We start from the raw sequence: 19,289 nt of genomic DNA on the forward strand, positions 1-19,289 counted from the left end.
CTATTATATTCCTACTATAATTAGAATACACATTCTTTTTCCCTGATTCCCATTAACCCAAGTGTTTTGCTCTAAATCGCAACGTCAATCTGCAACTTTTGGTTAAAAATAAGGCTCAGATTACTTGCCCATGTCCTGCAGCCCAACGTGGCAGTGTGGAAATGATCTCAAATGTAGAAATGTATGAAAATTATTTCTTTGGGGGGTTGAAGTTGAATTGAACAGTACAGTATAAAACAATCAGAATGGAGAAAGACCCATTAAAATCACTTAGAATGTATGTGTTGCCACCCTAGGATCACTCACTACTCATAAAGCAAATGTACAACTTTTATTATTAAAAAACTAAATAACCGTCATACCGTCCATTTCTTAAAATGTAAATACTGTGATATAATATTTAGGCCGTATCGCCTAACCTGCCTAAATGATTACCGCCCCGTAGCACTCATGTCGGTACCATGAAGTGCTTTGAAAGGCTGGTCATGGCTCACATCTACACCATCACGCCAGAAACCTTAGACCCACTCCAATTCACATAATTCCGCCTCAACAGATCCACACACCAATTCCGCCTCAACAGATACACAGATGACGCAATTTCAATCGCGCTCCACATGGCCCTTTCCCACTTGGACAAAGGGAACACCTACGTGTGAATGCTGTTCATTGACTACAGCTCAGCGTTCAACACCATAGTGCCTACAAAGATTATCATTAAGCTAAGGACCATGGGACTAAACACTTCCTTCTGCAACTGGATCCTGGACTTCCTGACGGAAGGGTGGGCAAAAACACATCTGCCACACTGATCCTCAACACGGGGGCCCCTCGGGTGCTTGCTTAGTCCCCTCCTGTACTCCCTGTTTACCCACAACTGCGTGGCCAAGCACGACTCTAACACCATTATTAAGTTTGCTGACAACATAAGTGGAAGGCCTGATCACCAAAAAAGATGAGACTGCCTATAGGGTGGAGGTCAGAGACCTGGCAGTGTGGTGCCAGGACAACAACCTCTCCCTCAGTGTGAGAAAGACAAAGGTGCTGATTGTGGACTATAGGAAAAGGAGGACCGAGCACGCCCCCATTAATATCAACGTGCCTGAAGTGGAGCGGGTCGTGAGTTTTCAAGTTCCTTGGAGTCCACATCACCAACGAACTGTCATGGTCCAAACACGCGAAGAGATGTGAAGGGGGCACGACAACACATTTTCCCCCCCATGAGACTGAAAAGTTCTACAGCTGTACCATCAAGAGCATCCTGACCAGTTGCATCACCGCCTGGTGTGACAACTGCTCGGCATCTGACCATAAGGCGCGACAGAGGGTACTGTGACAGCCCAGTACATCCCTGGGGCGAAGCTTCCTGTCATCCAGGACCTATATTCTAGGTGGTGTCAGCGGAAGGGCCCAAGTCATAGACTGCTCTCTCTGCTAACGCATAGCAAATGGTACCGGAGTGCCAAGTCTAGGACCAAAGGGCTCCTTAACAGCTTCTACCCCCCCAAGCCATATGACTGCAGAACAATTAATCAAATGGCTACCTGGACTATTTACATTGACCCCTCGCCCCTTTTTGTTTTTTGTTTTTACACTGCTGTTACTCACCGTTTATTATCTATGCAAAGTCACTTTACAAATTACCACGGCTAACCTGTACCCCCGGACATTGACTCTGTACAGGTACTCCCTGTAAATGTATTGTTACTTTTTTATTTGATTTAGAATATTTTGTAAATATTTTCTTAATTCTATTTCTTAATCTGCATTGTTGGTTAAGGGCTTATAAGTAAGCATTACATGGTAAGGTTGTATTTGGTGCATGTGACAAATAAAATTAGATTTGAATTGACCCTCCCCTTACCTTCTTTTGATTTCCAGATCACCAAGGGCCTGACATCAGAGCTGAACCGCCTCTACACCCTGTTCTGCTCCAGGAACCCAAAGTTTGAGGAGAAGGGGGGCAAGGTTTCCATCGTGTCTCACTCCCTGGGCTGCGTGATCACCTTTGACATCATGACAGGCTGGGACCCGGTGAAATTCTGTCTGCAGGAGCATCAGGATCTGGAGGAGGAGCTGGACCTGAGATGGGTCTCCTATGAAGAGAGATGCCTACTGGAGCAGCTGCAGCTCACCAGGAACAGGTAGGCAGGGTGGTGGGTCATGGGAGGAATGGGATGGGTGTCTGTCAGTCCTCTAAACTGTGACAATCTTGACTGTGTCTAGAGACCGCTTGGGGTGTGTGTGTAGGAAGGCGTGTGGTATGAGTGTTTTGTTAATGATCTGAATACTACAGGAACAGTATTACTCAAACTCCCCCTCTCCTCCTCAGGTTACGAGAGCTGGAGGATCAGCTTCAAGGCCTGGAGGCCTCCAAACCGCTAGCACTCCCTGCTCTTAAATTTAAGGTACACTCTGCTAAATGCTCAAAAGCAATCACCCAGGACACAGAACCCAAGGTGTTAATGTAAGAAAGTAACAAGATGACTAGCAAAGATGTGAAGGAAGGATATGGTGTCTGTTTCTTCCTCTTCCCCAGGTGGAGAACTTCTTCTGTATGGGCTCTCCCCTGGCAGTGTTCCTGGCCCTGAGAGGGATTAGACCAGGGAACAGTGGAGAACAGGACCACATTCTGCCTCGATCCATCTGCCAGAGGCTATTCAACATCTTCCACCCCACGGACCCCGTGGTGAGAGACACACACACCGCGATGCCCTTCACCAGGGCTATTCTATTGGACTTGGAGGGCTGAAACACCAGATAGTTGTTTCTACCGGGTAGTTGATTGCATTATTAATCAGTCCCTGGTTAGAGTGGAAAAAATGTACACCCAGCCTCGAAGCCCAAATTTGAATAGCCCTGTCCTAACCCTCAGCTCTGAGCCTTGATCATCTTATGGATGATTATACAGAGGGATTTTTCCTGACCAGAGGATAGACTGGGTGCTAGACTGACTGTGATTGGTTTGTCCCTCCTGCAGGCCTACAGACTGGAGCCCCTCATCCTTAAACATTACAGCAACATTGCACCTGCACAGATACACTGGTAAGAGTTCACAAAGTTCATTAATTTAATTCATTCTCTTGTTACATATGAACTTATGAAACTAGTACTTACTTTATGGACAGTGACATGTTTTTCTTGTCCTAGGTGTAGTGCTATAGACCCCACGCCGTACGATGAGATCCGTCCCACCTTCATTAACCCGCAGAAGGACCCGATGTCGGACACAGAGAGCATCCCCAGCCCCTCCACCTCTCCTGTCCTGGCCAGGAAATACTATGGAGAGTCTATTGCCAGCATGGGCAAGGCCAGCATACTAGGTACATCTGTCAGTCATCTGGTTGTTTCTCTGTATAGAACTTTGTTGCATCAAATAACCATGCATGTTGCATGCACATTAATGACCTTAAACGCTTGAATAGGAGTACCTTCATTACCTGCACACACAGATTCAAACAAAGCGAGAACAGAAAGAATCAACTTCATTGTAAGATTACCTCACTCAGCAGGTTCCCATAGATTTTACAGCCAGTCATTTGTACAGCAGGTATTCGTAGACAGCACAACATGTCCTGAGCAGACAAAGCAGGTGGTTCCATTTAAATGTGCTTCAGCATGTTCCCAGGCTGTTGTGATGGAGTTGACATCTATTATTGGACTCCCTCTACAATATTTCCATCACAGAACCAACTGACTGATCATTGGAGATGACACTGGTAACACTGCCATCTTGTGGAGAGAGCATGTAAAGACTAGAGCTGTAGTACTGGGTCTACTTCACTCACCTTTGTTGCACCCTGTCTAAAATTAAGCCTTTGCTGTTTTCTCTCCGCCCCCTCTCTGTCTTGTCTGTCTAGGAGCGGCCAGTATTGGTAACAGTATAGGGAAGGGAATAGGAGGGATCCTGTTCTCTCGGTTCTCTCGGTCTGCACCCTCCGGAGTGTCCTGTGCCATCGAGGCTGGGACCCCAGAGGGGGAGGAGCCGAAGAGGACCGTCGATAGCCAATCAGATTACGGCCTGTCGTCCACCTTGTCCCAGTCCCCCTCCACACTCATAGACCCCTCAGGTTAGTTGAACTACATTTCAACCCCATAGTTTGGTGTACAATTGTTTTGAGTGGGGAAAAAATGACAGATTCAGGAATAATTGTATTGTGATCCATGTAATAACAAGTGCCCTTTCCCACCCCTTTCAACCCCCCTAAAAGTTATTTGTTTTATTTAGAAAATTGTGGAAAAGGAATACATCATGCTAATTCACATCAATAAGAGTGCTTGACAGTTGCAAGCCACTGTCCATGTTAACTTTTAAGTACCCTTTTCAATGTGTAGCAGTTAGGCCTATGACAGGTAGGCCTATGCGGTATACAGTAGTTAGTCTAAAATGTATTCTCACAGTGAGTCTCTTTGTTCTACAGTGGAAATGGAGCGCCGCATCGACTTTGAACTCCGTGAGGGCCTTGTGGAGAGCCGCTATTGGTCAGCGGTGACCTCTCATACAGCCTATTGGGTCTCACATGATATTGCGCTCTTCCTACTGACGTTCATATACAAGCAGGCCAACGTGCCGCCACCCACAGACAGTCCTGACCCAGAGTAAACACACAGAGCGACTTCACCATGTCCATACTCACACATAGCATCTTTATCACCCTTTGTTACTCCATTCTCTCTAAATAGTTTTATACTGACACACTTCTACTAACACACAGACCTCCTTTCGTACTGTTTAGGATGGATACACATTCACCCAAGGGTGACACATTGGATTATGCCCCCCTAAGGGGGGCAGCCTGCCTGTCACTGTGATGACCAGTCCCCATGCATGCTCTGTGAAGCATGGGGGATAGTAGAGTCCTCCATCTATCCTTCCAGCTGCCAACGAGTATGTCAGAGATTTCATTGCACGCTTCCAAAGGCGTCTTCCTCTTAAGATCACAGTCTCTGTCTGAAACTGCTGCCCTCTCGGATGTACAAGTCTCAAACTCCCCCCGCCATCTCGAACTCCCCCCTCATGTGTAGCAGGCATGTTTCAGCCATAGTGCAGCCCAACCCAAAGCTCTACTCTCCTCCACAGACTCTTTATGGAGCTGTGGGATGCACAAGCCAGCCTGGACCTCTCGGTAACCTCCCTCATCCACACTGGTCTGTATCTTCTTACCCGGAGTTACGTTTCCATCGACAAGAACCTGGGCTGGATACTGGGACCCTCAAATAATGGAAAGACTTATGAAGGAAATGAAATTTGTGTAACTTTGTCTCAAAACGTATGTTACTGTCTGAGCGAACTCAATGCAACTTTCAAAGGGGTCTAAATGTTATTTCTATAATAGAATGTTAATATATTTCACTAAGAAAATAATGCTACAGTTAGTTTTTTCTTTATTTGTTTTGGAAATGTAAAAAAAAAGTGGGAGACGAACTCGTTCACTGTACTTCGAGTTAGTGTTCCTCCTTTTCATGACCATTTGACCATCGAATGACCGTAGTGAGCATGAGCCTCACACAAAGCTCTGCAAAAAGCCATTTTCATTTTTTTATACAACAAAGTTATTAGATGACGTACAGTTTAAGTCGGAAGTTTACATACACCTTAGCCAAATACATTTAAACTCAGTTTTCGCAATTCCTGACATTTAATCCTAGTAACAATTCCCTGTCTTAGGTGAGTTAGGATCACCACTTTATTTTAAGAATGTGTTTCAAGGTAAGGCCTTGAAATCCACAGGTACACCTCCAATTGACTGAAATTATGTCAATTAGCCTATCAGAAGCTTCTAAAGCCACGACATAATTTTCTGTAATTTTCCAAGCTGTTTAAAGGCACTTAGTGTATGTAAACTTCTGACACACTGGAATTGTGATACAGTGAGTTATAAGTGAAATAATCTGTCTGTAAACAATTGTTGGAAAAATGACTTGTCATGCACAAAGTAGATGTCCTAACCGACTTACCAAAACTATAGTTTGTTATAACATGAAATTTGTGGAGTGGTTGAAAACAAGTTTTAATGACTCCAACCTAAGTGTATGTTAACTTCCGACTTCAACTGTGTAACAGCATTACCTTATGTCTTTGGTTTTAGTAACTGAATGGCGCTGTGTGGCAAACTGTTTTCTTTGAGGTACATTTGAAGGTCTCATCTTTGGTTCCAGTGAGTGAGTGGCACTGGCTTGACTTTCACTTGATTTTCAGGTGACGTTCATACAATGTCAGCAGGACATTCAAGTGACACAGACATCCGTCCATGTTAAAGTCAAGCTTGGTGAGTGTCATTTTGCCTGTAGCCAGCCTTGACTAGTAACTTACATTATCGTCATTAAATGTAATTCAGTTTCTCTTTTAGTCACAGAGAAGCAATGTTTGGTCCCTTATGGTGCTCTGAAATGTACCCTCCATTTTATGTTAGAGCAACTTTTCATTCTAACCAAAACACAGGTGAAGTCAGTTCTGTTCAGATGGATAGTCTGAAGTCTAATTTGCTCCTAATGTATACAATTCAAGTGTCAAAGAGAGATCATGTCAATGCTTAATCCAGGCTGTATCACAACCGGCCGTGATTAGGAGTTCCATAGGGCGGCACACAATTGGCCCAGCGTCGTCCGGGTTCGGGCGGTGTAGGCTGTCATTGTAAATCAGAATTTGTTCTGAACTGACTTACCAAGTTAATTTTGTGGTTGGAAGGAGGAGCTGTCACTCACAGGTTTGAGCTAGTAGAAACTCTCCTAAGAAACCTTAAAGGTTATAAACAGGAAGTGACCTTCAGGCACTAAAATATTTACATTGATTCCCTGATCAATAAAATGGAAAGAGGATGTATATATTTTTTATCCAATTTATTTTTAATGATCATTTTCAAATATATAGTAGTGTTAACATAGATCCCTTAAAGGTCCAATGCTGCTGTTTTATCAATATCAAATAATTTTGGGGTAAAAATGAAGTACTTGGTTAATTAAAAAGGTCCTGTAGGAAAAATGTCTTCTTACTAAAGAGCAATTTCTCAACAAGAATTTGTCAAGGACTGTCTGTGAGAGGTCTTAGTTTTCAGTTTCCCCTCCCCACGATCTCTTATTGGCAGAGAAGATTGGAACTCTCTTTTTTTATTGGACTATTAACTAATTTACTGCCTGGTGATTGTCACCAGGTAAGCCAAAACTCAATCCAACCAAAACAGGCAGTCTTTTCAAACGACTCTTACACTAAAAGGGCATTATCGTTTTGAAAATGTTCTACCTCATATTGTGGAAATGTATATAAAACACAGGGAAATTAAGTTTTTGACTGCACTGGGCCTTTAAGGGAACAGGGAATTCAGCAGGTGGCCAAATATTACTGTTATTTTATGCGTGCTTTACTCTTAATGGCTAAGCCAGTATGAACAGAGCATGTTGAAATACAAGGGCGTTTTCCCTCTACGAAAGGGCTTCAGGTTAGTTATTCAGCTTTAGTCACTTTTTCCAAGAACAATATGCAAAGCTAAACAAGCTCAGTACATTTGTTTATGGCTCAGAAAGAGAAACATGATGCCTGAATCACTTTGCATCCCATCTGGTCATTTTAAATGTAAATGCGTCTCTCATCTGGGTTATTGCAGTGTTGCCAACAGATGTTTGAAATCCTAAAGCTGCATTCAAATGGTCTGGCACTGGCTGCTCATTATCTAAAAAAAACACACGGCATGTTTTGAAATAAACCGTTTTTTTGCAATAAGATGCGGGATGATGAAATGGTACTAACCTCAAATTAACTTGTGTTTTTGTGTGTGCTGCTCACTGCACATTGTCATTGTAGCGTTCCCTGTATATGTCCTATGTTTTGTTATCCGAATAACAGTCAAATTAATTGTCTAATAATATGTATAGCACACACTCTTGCTAAAGGCTGGGCTCTAGTAATCCACACAATGGGTTTCTTTTAGTTTTTATTTTGAATGTGCTCATTTGGGATCATTGCAGAAGTCTGGCGTGAATGTTAGTGGGGCCTATTTTGTGAATCAAATCAAGTGGACTCAGACCAGGCTGCCTTGAAGAGGACCAGAGAACAACTCTTGATGTCATGGGCAGTAAGGGAAAATGACTTGGAGTTGTTAAGAATGAATGTTGATGGTGGATACACATTCTCAATGGCTATAAATGTCACAGGAGCGCTTTAGACATAGATATTATTGCTTTTGTGTGTGTTTATGTTAAATGTCTGACGGAGGTGAAAGACTGTGCCTCTTTTCAGCCATTTAAATCAAGTTTCCACATTGGGAAGTCATGCAACTAATTCTCTCTTATGAAGGGTTTGAACACTCCCCAACATGTTGTTTAAGTATACTGGTCAAGGACAGTTTAACTGATGTCTCTGCATGCTAAAATGATACCTGCTGGGTATGGGGTTTAGAATGATGGTTGGAGGGGGCTATCATAATTGTGGTTGGTTAAAGTTCCGATACATCAGGCCAGCTATAACAAGGTGAACCTTATTCAAATACAGGCAAGCACCGAATGTCAACTGTGTTAGGAAATATATTGGCTGAAGAAATGAGTTTAAATAGTTTGATGTGCACATTCTGTTTTTTGTTCTGTTTTGATAATGGTCTTGGGACTCTCTTGTCAGGGAGGTTTCACAAACCTCAGGGATATGTCTGTTATATTGTCTGACCATCTCAGCTCTGAACATTTAGTGAAGCCACAGGGAAGTCAAAGTACAGTAGCTAGCTGGTCTATCACAGTCGCCCACAGATTGAGAGCTTTGGTTCACCTTTGAACCCTAAGGGATCATCTGTCAAACCGGTTGTGTTCAGTAGGGCACACTGTAGAATACAGTATGAAATATAGACGTCAGTGTTCTTATTAGATAAGTTCTGATAGTACTGCCTTGTTTTCCTGTTACAAAACAATTTCCACCTAATGATATGCCCCAGAGCTCTTGCCTTTCAGATTATGTCCACAGAATGAGAAGTACCATCTTGGAATGTCTGCATTGTCTGAGTCTACTGTATGAACTCAACCTTTTTCAGGAAGACTGTTACTTTGACTTTCTGCTGGAAAAGTGACTCCCTAGAGCTGTTCAATAACCCACCATGCCTGTAATCAAACTGCCATCCAAAACATTTTATTTTATTAAAACATTTTTCTTATTTTATTCTGTACTCTCCCATCTGCTTCTTTTTAAAGTTGTTCTGTCATGTCCCAATGATGATATCTGAGAGGAAGGTCTGTACTGACCTCTGGACGTCTGAATGAGAAGTGCTAAAATGTGTGGAAGGGGGGTCTGGGACGAGGCTGAGGGAGGAAGATATTGTCAAAATATTAAGCAGGAACGATTCGCTAGTATCCAGGTTCTGTTGGAGCACTATACTGCTATTTGTTTTCTTTGAACCTTAGATCAAATTCTTTCCTCTGCACTGCACAGACTTCCCAACCACACCACAATAGCTGATTGATAGTTTATGAATAGAGCTTTGTGTGATTGAAGATATCGGGTAACACGTTTTATGTATATAGATTGGTACAGTAGTTGAATCCAAGTGCACTTAAACAATATCTGTAAAGCAGAGTTGGGATTAGTTAAAAGTTAAGTGAATGCAACAAACACTGGACTGCAATACCCATGGCAAAAAAAATGGCAATACCATTGATTCTAGGGTTTGCCACAAGATGGCAATCCTCCCCATGAGTTCCTCTAAATCAATGGCTCCCGTTGACCATCTGGTCATCAGAGACCTCTCCCAAGTCCATTTCCTCTCTCCACTAACAATGAGGCAGGAATTAGCATGAGTCAGTTACTGATCAGCCCTGCGGTGTTCTGTATATCTGAGCTATTACAAAGGATTTATAGAGTGATGTATTTGTTCGACCCTTCATTTATTTTGTCCAGTACTAACTCCTAGTTAAATCACATGCAAATACTTTGGCAGTGAATATTAAGACTGTCTGTACACCATGCTATACCGCTGTAATATACTTTCTAGCTAAGTGCTTATGTCCATATCTAGGACTGTTTGCCAGGATTGTGTCATTTAAGTACTAAGTTACACATTTCCATTGGACACTGCCATATCCACTTGATTACAGACACTGTTGTGAACTTCATTAGAGGATACAGTACAAGTTCCACATCAGTAATTGACTGTCTGGATTTGATTGAGATTATTTTTCGTGACTGGTCGTTCCTGAATTGCTTTGGCATTTGGGCATGGCATTTTTTGAAAAATGTAACTTTTTTTCTCTATTTGTATTTGGGTATGTCTTCCTGTCTAAATCAACTAATATGGCAGCTTAATGACTTTAAATCATGTTTACCATTATGATAGCAGTGTGCCACCCGTAGAAGTACTAACACTGATTATGGTAACACCAGTGAGACATTTTAGGGTTCTTTAAATCCCCAAACTTGTCACGACTACATCACTACTGGGACAAGCCAATACGCTTACACTAAGTACTTTAAAAATGCATAAATAGAAAGTTGTGCGGTATGAAGGTTGTGCGTTGTTGTAGCCTAGTGGTTAGAGCTTTGGGCCAGTAACCGAAAGGTTGCTGGATCGAATCCCCGAGCTGCCAAGGAAAAAATCTGCCGTTCTGCCCCTGAACAAGGCAGTTAACACACTGTTCCCCGGTAGGCTGTCATTGGAAATAAGGATGTTCTTAACTGACTTAAATAAAGGTTAAAAACAAATGTAACGGTTATATCTTTGATACACTTTTTTGTGTATATTCAACTGTTTTAACTTAATAATTTGAAAGGGTTTTTCATGTTTACAAAAGCAAGGGACGTAAATGCCACCACAATTCAAGATCGACACTAGACCAGTGTTGTGAAAGTCAGACACTACAGGGAAACCTGACGCAGACAGTACAGTTGGTATAAGAGTACTATCTCCTGCTCTGCAGCACCAGTCCCCACTCCTGGCTCCGCTGCATCTGATTCCAAATGTTTACGCTGCAATTAAACAGAGCCTATAAAAGGCAATGGGTTGGCTGCCAGACTCTGACTAGGGGTTCAGAGCAGCAGGAGAGAGGTTATAAATCGCTTTGATGCAGACCATAGTCTGAGGCCCAAATTCCTTTGCTGGAGCTAGTAAGAGCAGAACACTAGATGAGAGCCAGAAACCCAGATGATTCATGCCTTGCCCCTGACCACTTGGAGCAGGAGTGCATGCTGCTGTGCAGAAGAGCAGATGCAATGGGGGAAAAAATGATACCAACTCAATCTTTGCCAAACTAGCCATTTGTCTGTCTATGGCTTTGAGTGCACATCAACAAGTAGTTTGGATAAATATGTCATTCTCTAGAGTGGTGGAGTCAGTGTGTGTGGATAGAAAAACACAAATTCCACACATTGATATGTGCTTTATTTTGTTTATAATGACTAATAGCTAGGTATCCATACAGAGTCAACAGGGTTTTATTTCAATAGGGGGTTGATTCTTCTGCCCTTCAATCGTCCATTACTCGTGCCTGTTAATCTTCTCATCATTTAGGCTAAAGACTCAAACTGTAGGCCCGCTGTGTACAATACACTCATGTTGGTCTTGGAATGATGTATCAGAAATGAAAAGACAGGGGCGAGAGTTTTCTCTTTATTTGATTTAGCTATGCTTCAAGAAAAATAATGAACAGAAAATGTCAGTCTGATAAGAGAGGGTAGAACATAATTTCAGGAAAACCAATAACAATGCCTGGAATGATACAGTTTACATTCGATTCAAAACCTCTTAAATGTATATTCCCCATATTTGGGGACCCTATTAGATATTGTTTTTTATACAATTCATTCTGGTATGAGAACGTTAGCCCCCCCCCATCTGCAAAAGCAGGGTGTCTGCGGAAAGCTGAGTATCTTGGCTATTGATCGGTGCCTTCAAATCTTTGTTGTGACTTACTACCATATATGGGCAAACAAATGTATAAGGGCAGGCTGAGCCGATGACCTCATTTCAGGATGATTGCTACCTACATTTCGGTTTTCGTTGTGAAGCATAAACTAAATAAACACTGAATACGTTGACACTCACCGAAAGCCGGGACTCCACAGATCATGAGGATATTTTATTTGTTTGCCTGTGACCTACCGTTATTGATCACCAGTCCCCAGAGTAAAAATCTTTATTTTATGCTACATTATCTACAAACATCTTACAAGGTACAGTAAACGTCGATTTAGTCTGTGTTTGAGCAATAGCTACAGTGGAGGTATCAAATTAATCCTGAGGCTGGTAGGAACAGATCTAGCCTATTACCAATGTTATTGGTGTATGACTTAGTGGCAACATCGAATGTCCACGGAGTGACTATATATCTTTGTGCATCAAAAATATGACGTTGCCCTCTTATGCGCTGTAGGCATCCATTCCACGGGAGTGGCTACTTTGGCACCTTGACAGTATTGTAGTCAATGAAATATGCTTTCCAGGGCTATGCAGTTGACCTGGGTGGGACAAAGCAAGGGGTAGAACCTTTTAACATCCAGTGTGGAAAAAAAGTGCAATTACCACATTCGGGACACTTTGGAGAGATTGAAAGGACACTTGAATGTACCCTGGATACCCATAACACCCGTGAGGTTGATATGGTAGAAATTGTGTTTTTATACAGAACAAATAACATTTAGGGATTGCAAATATGTAATAGCACTGGGATTATCTCATTTACAGACATATGCCCCTTTGGAGAGGTTTAGGGACATTTGGAAACGTCCCGTGACCACACTTGACACCACTTACTAAAACAGCTGCCCATTTCTTGTTGTAGGTCTATCATTCAAATTTTTTGCTGATATTGTTTACGGTGTGGAAGCCATCTGATGTGTTTCCAGCTATAGTCATCAATAATTCACGTATAGCTTGTCAATAAAAGATGACTTTCAAAATGAAATTTAAAAAATGTTATTTTGTGTGTGCTTGATCTTGTGTATTCTAAGCTATGTAACTCCTATCTTCTGATCCTTTCCTCATAGTCTCCCAGATGTCTTCTTTCCAAATGTTTGCATGTCAGAATAATGTAATTACACATGAATAGCCATTACACCTTATTAATTTAAATTAATGAGCAGTAGCTAGGCCTATCCAAATCGTATTTAAGACTGGACACTGGACACTTTGTAACATATTTACAGTGAGAGCGACATAGTGCAACATTGTATTTTAGACCAGTGGGCTCCGTCTCTGGATTTGATAGTTGGATGGGACTTTAGAACGTGTTTTTTAAATTAGTTATTGTGTGCAATTCTGTAGGCCCCGTAGCGGTCACCGGATGTACCACCGCAAGCTCCATACTATTTCCATAAAAGGCATGCAGCAGCGGATATGCCCTTGTTATTCCCTACCAAACTGTTGACATTTCCTCAAATTAGTCAGTTTTGAATGAAAGCATGGAATAAAACGACAGACAATATCATAGTTTTAATTTTTCCAATGTATTTCTAAAGAAGAGTGTATTTGGGGACATAATTGAAACTCCAAGCCTAGTGGCAAGAAAATACCAGCGAGAAACGGACCCGATTGTAATAAAAATGATAAATTACGTGCGTAATTTCTCGCGTCACATTGTAACATTTCCCTTCCAATGACTGATAAAGAAAGAATAGTAGGAGCAGGGGGGATGACCGGTCGGGTCGTGCTATCCGGATTCCTTGGGGCGTCCCTACCCTAACCTTAACTCCTACCCTTACCATTTTATATTTAAACTTCAGTGGCATAGGGACGTTCCAAGGATCCCAGATAGCACTGATCTTGCCGGGAGAGAGTCCCTGCTGCACTATTTGAAAGGAAAAGACGGATTGGAGCTGGAGCAATGAGTGACGTTATCTGGTGGAAAGAGGGAGGGCGAAAAAGAGACGGCTGGACTCCATTAGCTGAAGCCTGAGGAGACCCTTTGGGATACTTCACTTGGACGAGTTCTTTGGGATTTTCTCTTTGAACAGACCTAGATACATGATTTAGAAGAAAAAAAACGTGTTGACTATCGAATCCTCGGAAGTTTTAGTGGCTTTTTGGATTTGGCTTGGTGTATTTGAGAAGGTGAGTGGACACAAACTGATTTAAATGTTCGTCCTCCCAGCTCGCAATAAATGCAGCCTTGTCAGTATTTTGCTCACTCTGCTGCTAGGAATTGAGTTTTGTACACCTACTGCGCATTAAAAGACTGGTTATATCTGGTAAATCAATTGGGATTCATGTGTTTTAACTTCCTTTTTACTTAAAGAAACTTAATTTAGTTCATTTATGGGCATGTTTTACTGGTTGACCATATTGTGTGCTCAGGAGTTATTGCATGGGGCTGCTTACGTAATCAACTTCATATTTTGAATGGCTCTCTTTACCGTTAGAAAAAGCAGGTGAACACACAAATGGAAAGTGTTATTGTTTGCCATAACTAGGCCTGAAGCCTACCCTTTGTTCTCATTTGGTTATTGAATAATTGACTGCGTCCTCTGTTAATTCCAAACAAGCATAGTGATATCACAAGCATTCTTCAAATGGCTTATAAGATAACTTATACATTTGACTTAGATTCAAGGAAACACACTGTTGAAGTTATGGAAGCGCAACATTTTCCCAAATCAAAACACTAACACTGATCGGCTATGGTGGTGAGGGTCCTGTGCGTCCTCAAGTCACTTTCAGCCTGCAAATGACAAACTAAATGAATGTAGCCTATGGCACGGCACGCACCAGTGTAACAGGTTTGCATTTTTCGTACCAGTTGAATGGAATAATGTTTATTATTGGGCAATTTTTCCTAATTGTTGTGATTTGTGGCAGGATGGCGCTGGACGGTATACGGATGCCCGATGGCTGCTATGCCGACGGGACGTGGGAACTGAAGATGCACGTGACAGACCTCCACAGGGATGTGTCTTTGAGGGTCACTGGCGAGATCCACGTTGGTGGGGTCATGCTCAAACTCGCGGAGAAACTCGGTGAGAGACGTTTAATGGTGTCACACTCCTTTTAGTACAGATCTGCTGAAAAGAAATGTGCCTACATGTTCTGTTTTTATGTCCCATATCATTCAAACCTTTTGGAATATAAATAATGTTTTGTCCCTTTTGATTTATGTCAATGTTTTTTTATTTCCCCATGTAGTTTTATGCTTCTATTCAACATGTGTTTTCCTTCTGTGGTTGACCAAGGAGGAGGAAGGCCATAGTTGGTCATGAGGCAATGTTCATTAGCCCCTATCCCCTTTACCTCCCATCTGCAGATGGGTTCTCTATAGCAGTTAACGTGTCATATTTGTGGAACAGTAAATATCTTTGTTTGAAACATTGTTACTCAACTGACCACTGGAATGCCAGTTCATGTAAACACATTAACAGATAACCGTAACCAGTGAGCGACCTGTATGAAAGATGCAGGCTACTGTATTGGCTTAAGTGTGAATTCAGAATCTATCTAGCCAGAAATGTTTTATATGGACGCACTATCTCAAATATTCTAGCACATGAAAAGCAGCATCAAGTCAACCACTTCCAATGGAATTATGCTGCCATGTCACAAGATTGAATGGAGAGTGGGCATAAGAGCTCTTTGAGGCAGTGGAACACTGACTTGTTTCATGGTGGAAAAGGGTCATGGTGGCAGTGCAGTTTGGGTCTTGACAGCATGTTGAAAGCGCCCGAATACCCAACTTTCCTCCATTGCACAAAGTTTTATTCCCTGGCCTGCCTGTTTCCCTGTTTAGCCCCCCTGTTAAAGCTCAGGATAATTGGGGCCTTTGTTCCCTGTGGTCGTCTGTGCTGCATTTAAACCAGGCTCATAATCTTCATTGCTGCTGCACCATGTGGGAAGACATGAATGTGTGTGGTTATATGAAGCTGTGTATGCAATCCTCACTCTTCTGAAGGCCTGGATTCTTTGTTACAGGACAAGGGTGTGTGTGTTTGAAGGGGGTTGTCCAGCTTGTTGAAATATTGTACTCTTTCACTGCTCTTAATATTAGTCAATAGGTTGTGTGTTCATGGTACTTTTCTCAGTCTGCAGGAATCATATTATGCATGGTCCTGACTACCTCTGGCTACCTGTTGGTCTTTTGAGTTATCGACACTAGATTCCAGTGGTTTGATGGCCATGGATTAGAATAGCTTGGTTCGGCTGACCATGACTGGTGGTTGTTCTGGTCACACTGAACCAAAACAACACTATGTGAGTGGAGTAGGCCTAGTTTGTATGTGAGGAGACTCACACAAGACTCCCCATTGGCAACATCACCAGTGTCTTCATTATCTCTTGATTACAGTAAAAGCACTGCGGCTGGGCTAACTAGTTACTAGTCACTCCAGTCATATTGACTTCTTAAACTATTATTTGTTTTGATTACACTCACGTGAGGGTTGAGAAGTTTAAGTAGCTGTCATGGCTGTCCTAAAACACTCCCCACAGTTTACTGGTTGATTGATTGTTTTCACTTTAAAATAGGTTTAGTTAGGTTGTTTTTGATTGTAATCATTAACCCAGCCCCTCTGTAGACTTCACACATGACTAGTCACTCCAGTCACCATTACTCACTACATTTTTCCGGTACAGTACATTGGCCTGTTGCTCGGAATACTGTACCTATGACCAACAGAGAAACCGGTTAGTCAGTTGCATTAATGTGATTATCAAGTATGATCAGAGTTTTGGGTGGAAATCAACAGGTTGGCTTTGAACTTGAGTGGGAGCATGGGACCCTCACATGATGAAACTGACATGGGCATCCCCCTCCCCTCTCATGTGACACTGGTGTAGGCGCCACCTCTTTGTGCTTTTCTCCAACTGTAAGAGACCTGCTTTCATGCCTCAAAGTCCGTCCACCCACCTTTCTCACTCGTGACATTGTTGAATAGTTCAGAACAGACCCCTCTGAACGGTTCTCAAGTGCTCTAATTACATGTACACATATGGATTCGCTGTTTGGTTGGATGCGATGCGAGTCATATAGTTGTCTTGTAGTATGCAGGCTCTTTTGTATGGCACTTTTTGAAGGTAGTGAACACACACACACATGCTGGGGGAAACTTAGGTGCCACACACTTCTGGCATGCATGTCATCGGTCACAGACACAAAGGACGTCCTTGTGTTTCTGTTTGTGGGACAATTCTTGGCATGCCTTACGCTTCATTGTGTCACACACACATACTAAATTAAGATCCCAGGACCTCTCATGATGGTTTCACAGCTATTGTTCAGTTATTGTTCAAAGCTCACATTCAAAGCACAGCACTTGTTTTTTTTACCAGCCATTGTCTTATTTATTGTGTTTGTTTTGATATATAGTGGGTCGTGGCATGTCTGCATCATGCATGTCCGTGTGTGTGCTGTTCATGTCCATTTGCGAGTGCTGTCTGTGTGTGTTCTATGTCTTATCCCTCAGCCCTCCATCTACTTCTATAAGCAGTGGCCTTCCTCCTATCTCTTGAGTCTCAGATGGGGAGCAGGAGCTCCAGGATGATGGATTAAACTGAAATGCCAGGAAAGCACTTTGCTATTGATTACAGCCTTCATTCTCCTTCAGCCTGCAGAGAGGAGAGCTGTATTTAAGGCTGCATAATTGATCACCCCCCTCTGATTGCCCCCTCACTCACTACTCCACTTGTTTGTGTCTGCTGGCTTTGGACATTGAAAAATAACAGAGTAATAGAGTGCTTCCTTTGAAAGATTTCTGTTGGAATCGAAGAAGGGGAAACAAACATCCAACATAACAACATTAGCAGTCAGCTTTATTTGATGAAGATAGAACAATTGTCATACTGTATTATATAAACCATTGTAGAAAGTCTAGCTTTATCTGTAGAACTTCTATTAGATTATGGTTCACTATCAACTTCGGGTTAATGAGTTGCACTAATTGTCCAACTTGGTCCAACTTGATTTTACTCTCAACCATGAGCTGCTGCATCAATCTCTTCATCTACTTACTCAGTTTCACACCGTAAAACATCGTTTGCCACGTCGTGAGAACATTTCAACACCAGACATCGCCTACATCTAGAGGTCTGTGAGGGACGGATTTCTTCATCCCGCAGCTTTTCATACCGCGCCCACCCGCTCCCGCTGGCTTTCTGTCCGACTCCGACCAGCTCCCGCTGGCTTTCTGTCCGACTCCCACCCGCTCCCGCTGGCTTTCTGTCCGACTCCCACCCGCTCCCGCTGGCTTTCTGTCCGACTCCCACCCGCTCCCGCTGGCTTTCTGTCCGACTCCCACCCGCTCCCGCTGGCTTTCTGTCCGACTCCCACCAGCTCCCGCTGGCTTTCTGTCCGACTCCCACCAGCTCCCGCTGGCTTTCTGTCCGACTCCCACCAGCTCCCGCTGGCTTTCTGTCCGACTCCCACCAGCTCCCGCAAGAACTGGTCTAGAACACAACCACAGTCCCGCAATGTTATTTTTGGCATATGTAATAATAATAATAATAATAATAATATATGCCATTTAGCGGACGCTTTTATCCAAAGCGACTTAGTCATGTGTGCATACATTCTACGTATGGGTGGTCCCGGGAATCAAACCCACTACCCTGGCGTTACAAGCACCATGCTCTACCAACTGAGCTACAGTTGGTATGTGACGCAGCTCGCTTGCCAGCCATGGTCACAGACTCCTTGCTCCGTCCAAATGCTATGCCACGCCACGCCCAAGACATTCGTGTCTATAAAGTTCATTTCTGGAATTTCTTTCCTTAATGCGTTTGAGCCAATCAGTTGTCGTGACAAGGTACAGAATATAGACTCACTCGGTAAAAGACCAAGTCCATATTATGGCAAGAACAGCTCAAATAAGCAAAGACAAACAACAGTCCATCGTTACGTTAAGACATGAAGGTCAGCCAATCTGGAAAATTTCAAGAACTTTGAAAGTTTCTTCAAGTGCAGTTGCAAAAACCATCAAATAGCTATGATGAAACTAGCTCTGAAGGACTGCCACAGGAAAGGAAGAACCAGAGTTACCTCTGCTGCAGAGGATAAGTTCATTAGAGTTACCAGCCTCAGAAATTGCAGCCCAATAAATGCTTCACAGAGTTCAAGTAACAGACACATCTCAACATCACCTGTTCAGAGGATACTGTGTTTATCAGGCCTTCATGGTTGAATTGCTGCAAAGAAACCACCACTAAAGGACACCAATAATAAGATGAGACTTGCCTGGGCCAAGAAACATGTGCAATATACATCAGACCAGTGGAAATCTGTCCTTTGATCCGATGAGACCAAATTTGAGATTTTTGATTCCAATCGCTGTGTCTTTGTAAGACTCAGAGTAGGTGAACAGATGATCTCCGCATGTGAGGTTCTCACTGGGAAGTGAGGAGGAG

The 19,289-nt window shown here is 42.7% G+C and overlaps 2 protein-coding genes across 8 annotated transcripts in view; both read left to right on the plus strand.

Annotated features, from left to right (window-relative positions):
- Positions 1 to 5,691, plus strand: part of ddhd1a (DDHD domain containing 1a) — a 38,341-nt gene extending 32,650 nt beyond the window's left edge. For both annotated transcript variants that reach the window (XM_046309228.1, XM_046309229.1), the window contains 7 exons: positions 1,882 to 2,144; positions 2,333 to 2,408; positions 2,540 to 2,689; positions 2,981 to 3,045; positions 3,151 to 3,323; positions 3,861 to 4,070; positions 4,422 to 5,691. In XM_046309228.1, the coding sequence (XP_046165184.1) occupies positions 1,882 to 2,144; positions 2,333 to 2,408; positions 2,540 to 2,689; positions 2,981 to 3,045; positions 3,151 to 3,323; positions 3,861 to 4,070; positions 4,422 to 4,603 (1,119 nt within the window). In that variant the 3' untranslated portion in view covers positions 4,604 to 5,691. The remainder of the gene's footprint in view (positions 1 to 1,881; positions 2,145 to 2,332; positions 2,409 to 2,539; positions 2,690 to 2,980; positions 3,046 to 3,150; positions 3,324 to 3,860; positions 4,071 to 4,421) is intronic.
- Positions 5,692 to 13,598: 7,907 nt separating this feature from the next.
- The window catches only part of LOC124002290 (fermitin family homolog 2), an 84,070-nt gene continuing 78,379 nt past the window's right edge, over positions 13,599 to 19,289 (plus strand). For 3 of the 6 annotated variants that reach the window (XM_046309669.1, XM_046309670.1, XM_046309671.1), the window contains exons 1-2: positions 13,600 to 14,015; positions 14,760 to 14,917. In XM_046309669.1, coding sequence (XP_046165625.1) covers positions 14,761 to 14,917 — 157 coding nt within the window. In that variant the 5' untranslated portion in view covers positions 13,600 to 14,015; position 14,760. Of the gene's footprint in view, positions 14,016 to 14,759; positions 14,918 to 19,289 lie in introns of all 6 variants that reach the window. The other 3 variants (XM_046309667.1, XM_046309668.1, XM_046309673.1) reach the window with 2 other exon arrangements.

This window comes from Oncorhynchus gorbuscha, linkage group LG17 (assembly GCF_021184085.1).
Source record: "Oncorhynchus gorbuscha isolate QuinsamMale2020 ecotype Even-year linkage group LG17, OgorEven_v1.0, whole genome shotgun sequence".
Taxonomy (NCBI): domain Eukaryota; kingdom Metazoa; phylum Chordata; class Actinopteri; order Salmoniformes; family Salmonidae; genus Oncorhynchus; species Oncorhynchus gorbuscha.